At 43.3% G+C, this 10,788-nt stretch overlaps 1 protein-coding gene across 1 annotated transcript; it reads right to left on the bottom strand.

Annotated features, from left to right (window-relative positions):
- Positions 1-4,362: 4,362 nt before the first annotated feature.
- Positions 4,363-9,499, bottom strand: sox18 (SRY-box transcription factor 18). Its single transcript, XM_070968567.1, has 2 exons — positions 8,651-9,499; positions 4,363-6,057 (listed from the first exon to the last, which is right to left on the bottom strand). Exons 1-2 carry the CDS (start codon positions 9,054-9,056, stop codon positions 4,649-4,651), a joined length of 1,815 nt encoding a protein of 604 aa, XP_070824668.1. The 5' UTR covers positions 9,057-9,499; the 3' UTR covers positions 4,363-4,648.
- Positions 9,500-10,788: the final 1,289 nt, after the last annotated feature.

Raw genomic sequence — 10,788 nt, 5'->3', positions numbered from 1 at the left:
CAAACAGCACAGCGTTCGCTCTGAAGACGCTGCTCGTTTCTGCTATAAAACCTGAGGGTTGCAACAGTTTGTAACTTGGTTCCAGGCCTCCGAGTCATCACCCGCATCTTTGATTTACTCAGCCAATCATGTCACTGACTGCTGGCTGCTTTCATCTGCTGGCAATCAACCAATCAGTGCTTTGTAGGTGGGGCTACGAAGAGGGACGTCGTCCTCCAGCATGCAGTGGGTAAACAAAGAACAAGTGATTTGAAGAAGGCGACGCTGAATTAATACAAAGTGAGATTAAAACACAACCAAGCTGAAGATCAACAGGTGGAAGTCAAGGGTGGATGAAAATACTTGCTTCAAATACTTTGTAAAGCCTCTGGGTTCGAAATGTGCTCTATAAATAAAGCTGCCTGACGTCAAAAACAAAAATGTGTCTTCGGTTAAGGTTTGTGAGTTATTAGTGGAGTCCTCTGGGAGGTCGTTCCAAAACTGTGTGGCCTAAAATATCTGCACGACCACCGTGTGATTATCTGTGAAATTCACAGAACTGAACTGATGGCTGAATCTCTGTGAAATTTGTTTTATCCAGCCGAGTCAGGCTGATTGTGTCGTCACAGTCGGCTGCGTTCTGTTCAGTTTTATTTTGATGGCACTGTCACAGCAGGCGTTGTCTCAGGACAGCTCAGGTCATACTCTTTAATCTAACAACACCTCCCCCCGTGAGACACCACTTAGCTGTGGCACCAGAGGACACACTGTGAGCCGGATCTGGCCTGTATGCGGCTTCTAGATTCAATAAGCTTTTTGTGGCGCAGATCTGGGTCAGTTTGGTCTGAATAACCCAGAAAGCAGCTCTCAAACCAGCTTTGGGGAAACGTCCGGTGTACACGGCGTCTGTGCCGAGCGACACGTTCAAACATGGGTTTGAGTTTTTATTGCTGTTGAATCACATGGAATGACCTGTGCACCACATTATGCACAAATCCCCAAAAGTCAGCCCGAGCTGATGTCTTTTTAAGAATCGTTAAAGGTGGGCCACCATGAGCGAAAGGTCACAGGAAGCAGCCATGACTACAAACAGGAAGGACTCTGACATTTACACGGCACAGCTGGACTTGAATAAACGAGGCTGCACGTACTTTTCATGACGCAAACAATATCCAAATCATGACATTATGATTATGTAGGTGGTTAAATCTGCACATTACTGAACTAACGAAACACAGAATCTACACTGAATTATTCGCAAACTTGTTGAAGATGTTTCTGTTGATCAGCTTCCAGATGTGAAAACGCTCGACTTGAAACGATCAAAAACATGAAAAATCTTTTGGTTCATTTATCTAAACTCGTTGCTCCAGAGACTCACAAACCAAAGTGCAACCTTACAAGTGTTTATTTTGTGAAATTATTTTAGAAAAAGGAACAGTTCCATTTACAGCCAACCCACATTTTTCCAACATAAACACAAACAAAAACATTTACTACAGAAAATATTATAATGGTCTGATTTAGACAGATTTAGAAACATCACAGTGACACTTTTGGGAAAATCCTGCTTTTAATTGGTTGTTATTTGACTGCTGAGAAAACGTCCTTTGTTTTAATCCCAAAATCTTGGGTGTTTGGTTTTTTTTTTGTTTTTTTTTCCTCTTCAGATAATTATTACCAAAAGCCCCAGAGTTATTGCACGACTCCAAAAAACGCCTGTCTCTCTGATGTTCTTTGTGTGTCACAGTAAATTAAAATGGAAACAAGACGCTGTTTGGTGTCAACAGAAAAGAATGTCAAATGCAGATGTAGAAGTATTTTTTTTAATACTTAGCCTGAACTGCTGCTTCTCTGTGGCTCCGTCCTCGAGAGGAAACGTTAGGAAAAATTTACTGTTGCTCTGTTTTCAACCAATGGCAGCCACAAGGAACGGTGTGGTGAATGTAACTGGTTTCACTGTACAAGATACCCGATTTTGTTCTACTGTTTCATGTAAAAAAAGAAGTATTGTCTGTGGGGTTAATTCTGAACAGATGCAGGATAAATCCTTGAAGAGAGACTTCTGTTTTTTGCTCCCATTGTATATGAAAATATTACCGGATAAATAAACACGTACAGAGAGACCCTCTACGGTGGCTGCAACTGTTGATTTTTCATTTTCTCAGCACAAACAAAACCACAAGTTCTCATTTTAATTTCCAGTCATTTATCATTGGTGTGGGAGGGAAAGTTTCTCGCATGCTGGTGTCACTGGCAGAGCAACGTGTAACATGTAACCCTATTAAACTCTATTTAAAGACCCACAGAGATCCACAAAAGATCTTTACAGTTATAGATTTCCTTTTGAAGGCAACTTTATGATACACGACATTCTGGAGGAACAGAAAAAAATGCTTTGATGTTCAAATAATCTTTAAAGGTATAGCTCAACATATTTGTGAAATACGCTTATTCAGTTTCTTAGAGTGAGGTGAGATTGTCATCATCGCTGTTAAGTGTGTGGGATCAATGTGGATGATGAAGTCCAGCTAGTCTGGATCAGTTAAAGAATCAGCCTCTAAGAAGAAGAAAAAAGCACATAAGCCTATTTCCTAAAATGTCAAACTTTTCCCTTGAGAAGATAATTTTTTAAAACTGAATCTATAAAACAAAATAAACACAGTCCTTTCTGTACAAAACATATTTAAAATTACGGACATGTGATTTTTGATAAGTAGTGTTCCTTCTATACAGCTAAGACATTAAACCCAGTGCAAAGAGAACATTTCATAGTCTCAATTTCTCCTTCACATACTGCCAAGAGGCATAGCATCTATATATACAGTAAACGGCTACATAAACCAAGGTTTCAAAACATCTTCAGACCTCACACATGAACCATTATCCTTCCGTTCCCTCAGTGGTCAAACAGCTAACCAATATCTGCGACCATAATGTTGCTTTGCATACATTCGCAAACGTGGAGACCTTGGACCATAATGTGAAGCACTTTTCATGATCTGCCACGCAAGACTCGTTCCAGTGGCGCTTAATTTGCAGAACCCATTCTTCTGTTATTTGTGCAAGTAAAATTGCATTAAAAGAACATTTTGTTTAAACAAGCGATATGCTGTTATACCAGAGAAGCTTACTGGTTAAAAAGAAAGATCTTTGAGTCATCAACAGATCTGTGTTTGCCAAGAAGCAAAGCAACTTCAGACTTGCAGATTTGGCATGGAGTTTGACATGAGGCCCTGTCATGGACTGAGACAGAGAGGGAACGGCATGTATCACGGTCAGAAAGAATCCAACCCGGCTTGTAAAACATCCTGATAGTTGTGGGAGACATCAGTGGTCTGCTCTGGGTCTGTGGCCAAGGCTTTCCCGACATCACTGCTGAGAGATAAGTGGAGGCTGGATCAAGTCTCTCCCATTGAGTCTTTTTCCTCCCCGTCCATCGGCTTTGTCCTACGTTGTCCTTCGTGGTCCCGAGATGAATTAATCTAAACTTTATGAAGTTCAGCGAGATGAATATTCGTCTGGTCCTGAGATGAAATGTCAACAATCACATGAGATGATCTTGAAATTTTGGTCGTAGTGATGGATTTGTTTTTTGAGAGTTGGTTACACACAGTGCAATTAAAGAAACAATTTTGCTTAGAGTGCAGAGAAACGACACCCCTGAAACAGGCGGGAGTTTAGTATCTTGCTCAAAGGCACTTCAGCTAAGACAAGCACTTGTTTATATCCTACATCCCTGAATCCTTCACACTTTGTAGCCACCAGAACCATTTCCAGGTCATAAATGTATCCAGCTATTGATAAAAACTTTATTAGCATTATGCATGCTAACAGAGACTTAGCACCCTGGATAAATAACTGAAAAACACAATGCTATTATAAGCTGCTCTCCAGCTGCCACACTTAGGCCTCTTTCTTCATTTTCTTTTGTTTTCTGAGACCCACCTTGTGAACCTTTTCATTTGGATCAACAGACAATACCTCGCTAATCTAAGAGAGATGCGTGACTTTATTCACCTTTGATCAGCTAACGCCATCAGCTAATGTCAGCCACTGTGCTAACTAAGTGACTGACAGTAGCCGATTTTCCAGTTGCTTAACAAAAGTCAGGACCTGCTGCTCGAGCTTGAGCCAGCAAAGGTGCCAAGAGCTAGTAATCCATGCATATCCCACAAATCTTACAAACAATCCTGTGGGTCGCAAGTTAGCCAGGCTAGCGAGTTAACATACCTAACTTTGTAAATCTAAACTAGCCACACTAGCCTGTAGCTATCAAGGATGAAGATGAAGGCCCTAAAATGTATTAATTAACCCCAAAAACCAAGTAGCATTTATATGTTTGTTTGAATTGAGTACTTTCTTTGTTTTGTTTTATTTTTTCAAGATAGCACATTTTTCAGAAACTGTTTTCTGGTTCCTCCCAGGTCTGGCGTTTGTTCTGATGAAACTATTCATCAGCATCTTTATTTTTAGCATTTAGAGAACACTTTTTAAATCTAGAGTTGTAATATATGACAGATAAGCAAAACATGACAATGACTTGACTAAAAGTATGAGCCAAAACTAACCTTTCCAATACACCTCCTCCTTATCAAAAGGTTCAAATGAACCAAACCGAACTGTGCAGTATGTAAGGAGGTACGTATGAGATGAGATCATGGCGAATTTATCCAGTGATACAGGCACTGTAATAGACAGCACTGCTGGCATCAGACAGAGCAGATATAAGAGGGCTGCTCCCGTCATCACACCCACCAGCACCATTCAAAATGCTACTGACATCCCTGTTAATAATACTGCTAACGCTGCTATTCATGCTACTCCCTACACTACTGCTGCCACGCCCACTCAGGACTTTCAACGCACAGCCCCCACCACGTCCATAGGCCTCCTCTCGATTCCTTCCAACATTTACATACTGGTCAAATTCATGCCTGTCCACCTCGGACCAGAACTCAGCAGAAGATGACCCCAAATGGCTGGAGGACTCTGGATTTGACTGGTCTAAAGGCAAAGTGGGAGGGAAGGTTGACTGGATGATGGAGGAGGATGAGCAGGAAGAAGGTGAAGTTTCAGGAGGAGGTGAAAGCTGCCCCAGGTGAGAGGGCATGTAATATGCTGCATTCGGGGTGCTATTCCCGTACATCTGGCCGAAGTAGCCAACAGGAGCAGTGGTTTGATGTGGTGTTTGATGGGACTTGATTGGCTCAGGGATGCTGACAGAGGGCTGGGAATAGGAAACAGGGGAGGAGGAGTCGGAAAGAGGTGGTGGACACTTTACAGGACTCCTCAAGGCAATGTGGTGACTGGAGGGATGAGCGGGATTTAACCTCGAGTTAACTGAAGTTGCCAACACTGAAGTGACAGAGCTCATGCTTGATGACATATTTGACTCAACAGAACTCATTCTTGAATCAACTCTGGAACTTCTACCAGGACTCAAACTGGAATTCATACTGGTGCTTAAACTGGGACCAGCACTCATTCCTGAACTCTGACCATATGTTGCTGCACCATGTATAGAGCTGTGGTGACTATGGCTGTTGTAATTATGGCTGTAATGCTGGTTATGGTGGTGAAGGTGGTGGTGGTACCCACTCCAACCTCCCATCCCTGCCTCCTCTTGCATATGTTGGGGGAAAAACACAGATTCACCAGCTCCGTCCTCCAGAATATCCAGAGGGGACATCTCCGGAGTGGGTAGGCCATAGCTCTCCAGCTCTGGGTGTCCTGGGGCCTGCAGGTCCCTGAAGTGCCCAAGAGAGGGCAGCAGGTGGTGAGAGTGATGGTGATGTGTAGGGTGGGTGCTTGGATGTCCATAAGCAGAACCTCCAGAGATGCCCTCTGCACCCAAGGGGCTGACGCCAGGTCCTAATCCAAGGCCTGATGCCCCACCCTGGGCTAAGCTATGAAGCAGAAGCCCCGGCTCAACCCTCTTGAGTTTTTTGGTGGTCTTCTTGCGACGAGGCCTGTACTTGTAGTTTGGATGGTCCTGGAGGTGCTGGACACGGAGGCGTTCTGCTTCCTCCACAAACGGCCGCTTGTCTGTTGCACTCAAGGCCTTCCAAGACTGACCTGAAAGGTACATAAAATCAAAATGACTATTAATCAACTGCTAATAATTTTCAGAATTTTAGGACCATTAGGACCAAGAATCATTATCTAAATCAAGTCATCTTCAAAATCATCCTCATCAGGCAGCAGATTCTGAGGCTACAATTATTTTTGTCCATTAATCTGATGGTTATTTTCTTGATTCTCTGTGAATTTCTGGGCCTAAAAATACTATGAAATAGTGAACTCACAATTTTCACAAGAGCAAACTGACAAATTCAAACTGCTCGCTCTGTCCAACAAACTGTCCAAATCCCAAAGGTACTCAGTGTACTGTCACAGGAAACAAAACAATCCTATCTGAGGATCTGGAAACAGTGAAATGCCAACTCTTTTGTGTAGAAATGACTTAAAGGAGGAACAGATTAAGAAAATCAATCCATCGTTGGTGTTGTTGATGTTCAGATTCCAATGTTGTTAAATTACCCCTCAATGCATTTGTCATGTCAGAGCACCCATTTAAGATGCTGCAGTGGTTCCAAAACATCCCGGTGATCCAAACAGATTAAACCACAGCGATGTAAAAAGCTGAAACACTCACAATGACAGCACTATTTTCTGTTCACTGAAGCCACTAAAGCTCTCGCCGTCAAACTGCTCAGGTGACAGATGCATCACCACCTGTCAACCGCTAATTCGCTCATTTAAAACAGGCACAGCTCATAAGATACCTACAAGGCCTACAAGCCTACAAGATGTTCCAAACAGTTTAATTTTGTCCAAGTTGTTAATGTCATCTGGTCTAAAAGTTGTTGAGACACATAAACTGCTGTGAATCGTAGTCACCAATCTGCCTTTCTACATGAAGTGTTCACATTCTGGGTTTGTCTCACGGCTGTGGACAGCAGCAGCCTGGAGATCTGAGAAGCAGGTTTCCTTCCAGAAACGTTATGGCTTGAACCTCAGATTGGCTCTGAAAAGCTCAAGCTGCAGATGAGCTCAGCCGACTGTGATTGCACTGAGAAGCTCCAAGTGTGAATATGAGACAATGCATGAATGTGAAGCGGAGTAATAAAAAGAGCATGTTGCTCTTTAAAGGAGCAGGAAAACAGGCCAGTAAAAACTGCTACATGCGCCGTGTAACCTTCTCACTTTGTTCTGCTTTTTTAACATCAACATGAGGAATTTAAGTATTATGGCACAAACATTCAATGACTTTAGCATTAACTTTGAGTTGGAAATTGAAAACTATTCAATTCTGCTAATTTCTCCTCTTTTGACACATGAGGCCCATTGTTTTGGTCAAATCTAGCACAGTCTATGGCAACATACTCAAATAACAATGCATTATATTAAGCCTGAGTTTGCATCAGTTCTACATAATCATGGCAAAATCAACAATTCACTCTCAGTGCTGATTCCAGTCCAATCCTCTTAAACTGATGCTTAATGAGACGTCTTGTTTAAATAAAGGATTAAATGAAAATAAATATATAAATAAAAACATTTCCAATCAAATCCTCACCCCCTGCACAGTTAAAAGGTGGTCGTAAAAAGTTTGTAGTTTCCTCAGTGGAGGAGAACAGCGGTTGTGGTCACTTTGGCTTCATGTCGGTCACAGTGGATTCAGACAAAACTGCAGCGTTTGGAACATAATGAGCACATGATGGACAGCCGAGATGTGAGTTATGCTGCAGCCGAAGTTTCTATGGACGCGATGGCTGAGAAAACTTTTCACTCCTTTTAAGTGTGTGTTTGATGCTGCTTTTAATGTCACCACTTTAATGTGGAGATCTAAGCGTGACACGTTATATGAATCTCACTGCGAGTGGTTTTAGATCATGAGCTAAACATCTGACGTTTGAAACTGTGCATCATGATTTATGACAAATGTCAGTTTACGGCTTCACTGGAAGAAAGTCGTTAATGTTTAAAACCAACTGTATGTTTCTAAAAGGGCAAAAGAAGGGTTTGATTACAAAGGTATAAATTGCACATATAAATGCTTTGGGATTAACAGTGTATCATTTTTAAATAATTCAAATGATAATTTGTGACAGTTTTATGAAAAGAAGAATGTAACATGCATGTTGTGTATATGTATACATTTGAGTATGTATATTTGTGTGTCAGTATCTTTATGGTTTTCAGTAGTACTTTTAGCACTAAGATAAGATAAGGTAAGATAAGGTAAAATTTTATTGATCCCACGTTGGGGAAATTCAGTTAATGACTGGCAGTACAGAATACTCAGACGGGTGGGGTTTGTCACACTCGTCAAAGAAAAACTGCTCAAATGTTTAGTTGCAGTTACATTAACTGTAAGTCATTTTACGAAGCTTTTATTTGATCTGCTGGTTCAGACAGTCTAAACCCGTCAAGGCCGCGGTTCCTAAAACCATCTTCAGACTAAGATGATCTCAGGCCTCAGACTCAAGAGGCTTTGGGGAAACTGGGTCCTGATGTGGGACGCTTCAACACAGTTAAAATAAATGTGAAAGGAATAAATTGACCTCTGTGGTGATTCTCAGAATCTCCTGCACTGATATGTTTTTAGAGCTGCCCTGCTAACCCCTTTATTCGCCCTGATGAGGCTTCTTGCTCCCCGTCTTACCGAGCATCTTGCTGAGCACAGCGTTGTGCAGGTCCGGGTTCTGCAGGGCCAGTCGCTTCCTCTCATCTTTAGCCCAGACCATGAAGGCGTTCATGGGCCTGCGGATCCTCTGCTCTCCCCCCACGGCCTTCCCATCGACGGTCCCTGCCGACACGCCTCCTGCCTGGGTCAGGTCCGGACTCTGTCCCCCTGAGCTGGGCGTGAGAGAAATCCTCGCTTCTGTTCTTCTCATGTTCCTGGTTCCAAGGCCATCAGGAGAACTGCAATCCCCGGAAAGGTTCTGCTCGAAGCCCATTTCAGAATCAGAAGCAGGGCTGGGAGTCCTGGACGCCCAAGGTCCCCCGAGAGACACCCGGCTGGCATGCAGAAGAGTCTCTCTGGACAAGCTGGGCTCGGTTAAATTCATTCCAGAACCGGGCTCGGTTTCAACTTTTAGTCCAAGTGAAATCCTGCAAACGTCTGTCTCTGTCTGTCGGGTTGCAAAGTTCTGGAAAAAATTTGTAACTCAAAATGTTTCAGATGACAAAGACAAAGATCAAGAGAGGAATCTGATGGATTTGGAGCACAAATCCCAAAGCAAAGCATCGAGATCTGAGAGGAGGGGGAAGATGAGAAAGAAAGAGAAAACAAACAAGTTGTGGTGCAGGATATTCCCCCTGAAAATGATCCACAATGACTCTGCCTCTTTCTTTTCTTCACTCGTTTTTTTTCTCAAAAGACAACAGTTCTTGTTTGGAGTGTGTGGTGCAGCGGTTTGTCCAAAGCTCGACTCCCCTCTGTCACTCAGGTCGTCCGACTCACTGTCTCTCTGCCTGTCTGCCCTGTTTGAAAGTTTTGAAACTTGTGGCCAGATTTAACCGACCCACGCAGTGTATATATACCCCGCCCTGACCAATCACATAAATATATAGCTGGGGATTTAACCAATGAGACGCCAGGCGGGCGCGAGGGGAAGGGACGAGTGTGTGTGGGAGACAGAGCAAAGGAGGGGGGGCAGGTCCAAGCGTTGCCTCCCCCTCTTTCCTTCTCCGCGACCGCCACCCTTTCCTCCCCCCCTGAAGCTTCACACACACACACACACACACACACACACACACACACACACACACACACACACACACACACACACACACACACACACACACACACACCCTGTCCGCCTGTACAGGGAGATGTAATCAGAGAGGTTCCATTGTTTCTGCCCAACTGAGAATGGAGCTTCTCACACACACACCAATACACACATTCAAGGCATACACGCATGCAAACTTTAGGACACACATTCACACACACACGCACATACATCCATAAATGCATAGAAACATAATCTAACTCACATGCATGAAGCAAGCACGCACATTACCACCAGACCAAGATGACACATATGTAATTTCGTTTGCACACAAATGAGAGACGAAACATGAATATATACATATATAGTACGTGTTTCTATATGTGTTTGTGTGTGTGTGTGTGTGCGTGTATGTGTGTATTTGAGGGCAGGGCAGCGGTAACACACTCGACCACAGTCCCAACCAAAGCGATTAGTGGCTGAGCTTAACAACAACTCACCGAGAGAGAGGGAAGGGGGGGCAGTCAGGGTCTGGATAGGAGGTGGGTGGTGGTGCTGACGGGGCTTCGTGCATTCTGTACCCCACCAGTAAAGTTCCGGGTTTGGCTGATGCAGCAGCCAGTGGCATGTCCAAGATGCTGAAGTGCAATAAAAATGCACTGTGACTGACAACGTGAAACATAAGCATGCAGTTGCATGTAGTGATGAAGTGATTGGCTGATTTCTATTAATAATCATTAATCATTATGTGGCTTCAGTCATCCAAATGTTCCGTATCAATGTGAACAGAATACCTTTGATTGTTGGATTGATTATTGGACAAAAAGGGGAAAAAAGAAAAGAACACTAAAATGTTGGAACGCGCACATTTTTCATGCATCAGTTAACAAACTCGACCACGGAGATGCATCACATGCTGTCACAGATGTGTCTGTGATGGAGGGACGTGGACGGACATGGACAGATTGCGTCTGGGTGGGGTGAACTGAGGCAGAGACACCTCCACCTAACCTGAAAACTATCACAGTAAAAAAGAGTCGACATGTTGACATGTGTTGCTTTCATG

The sequence above is a fragment of the Chaetodon trifascialis genome, chromosome 8, assembly GCF_039877785.1.
Source record: "Chaetodon trifascialis isolate fChaTrf1 chromosome 8, fChaTrf1.hap1, whole genome shotgun sequence".
In the NCBI taxonomy this organism is placed as follows: Eukaryota; Metazoa; Chordata; class Actinopteri; order Chaetodontiformes; family Chaetodontidae; genus Chaetodon; species Chaetodon trifascialis.
Note: the sequence above shows the minus strand (reverse complement) of the source record. Positions and strands in the feature narration are given on the sequence as shown.

What these genes read in the sequence shown, in the direction of transcription:
- sox18 (XM_070968567.1), bottom strand. Translation starts at nt 9,056, where the DNA reads ATGAATTTAACCGAGCCCAGCTTGTCCAGAGAGACTCTTCTGCATGCC. An exon ending in TGTGCTCAGCAAGATGCTCG is followed by an intron (nt 6,058 to 8,650) that starts GTAAGACGGGGA and finishes TGTACCTTTCAG; the next exon opens with GTCAGTCTTGGAAGGCCTTG.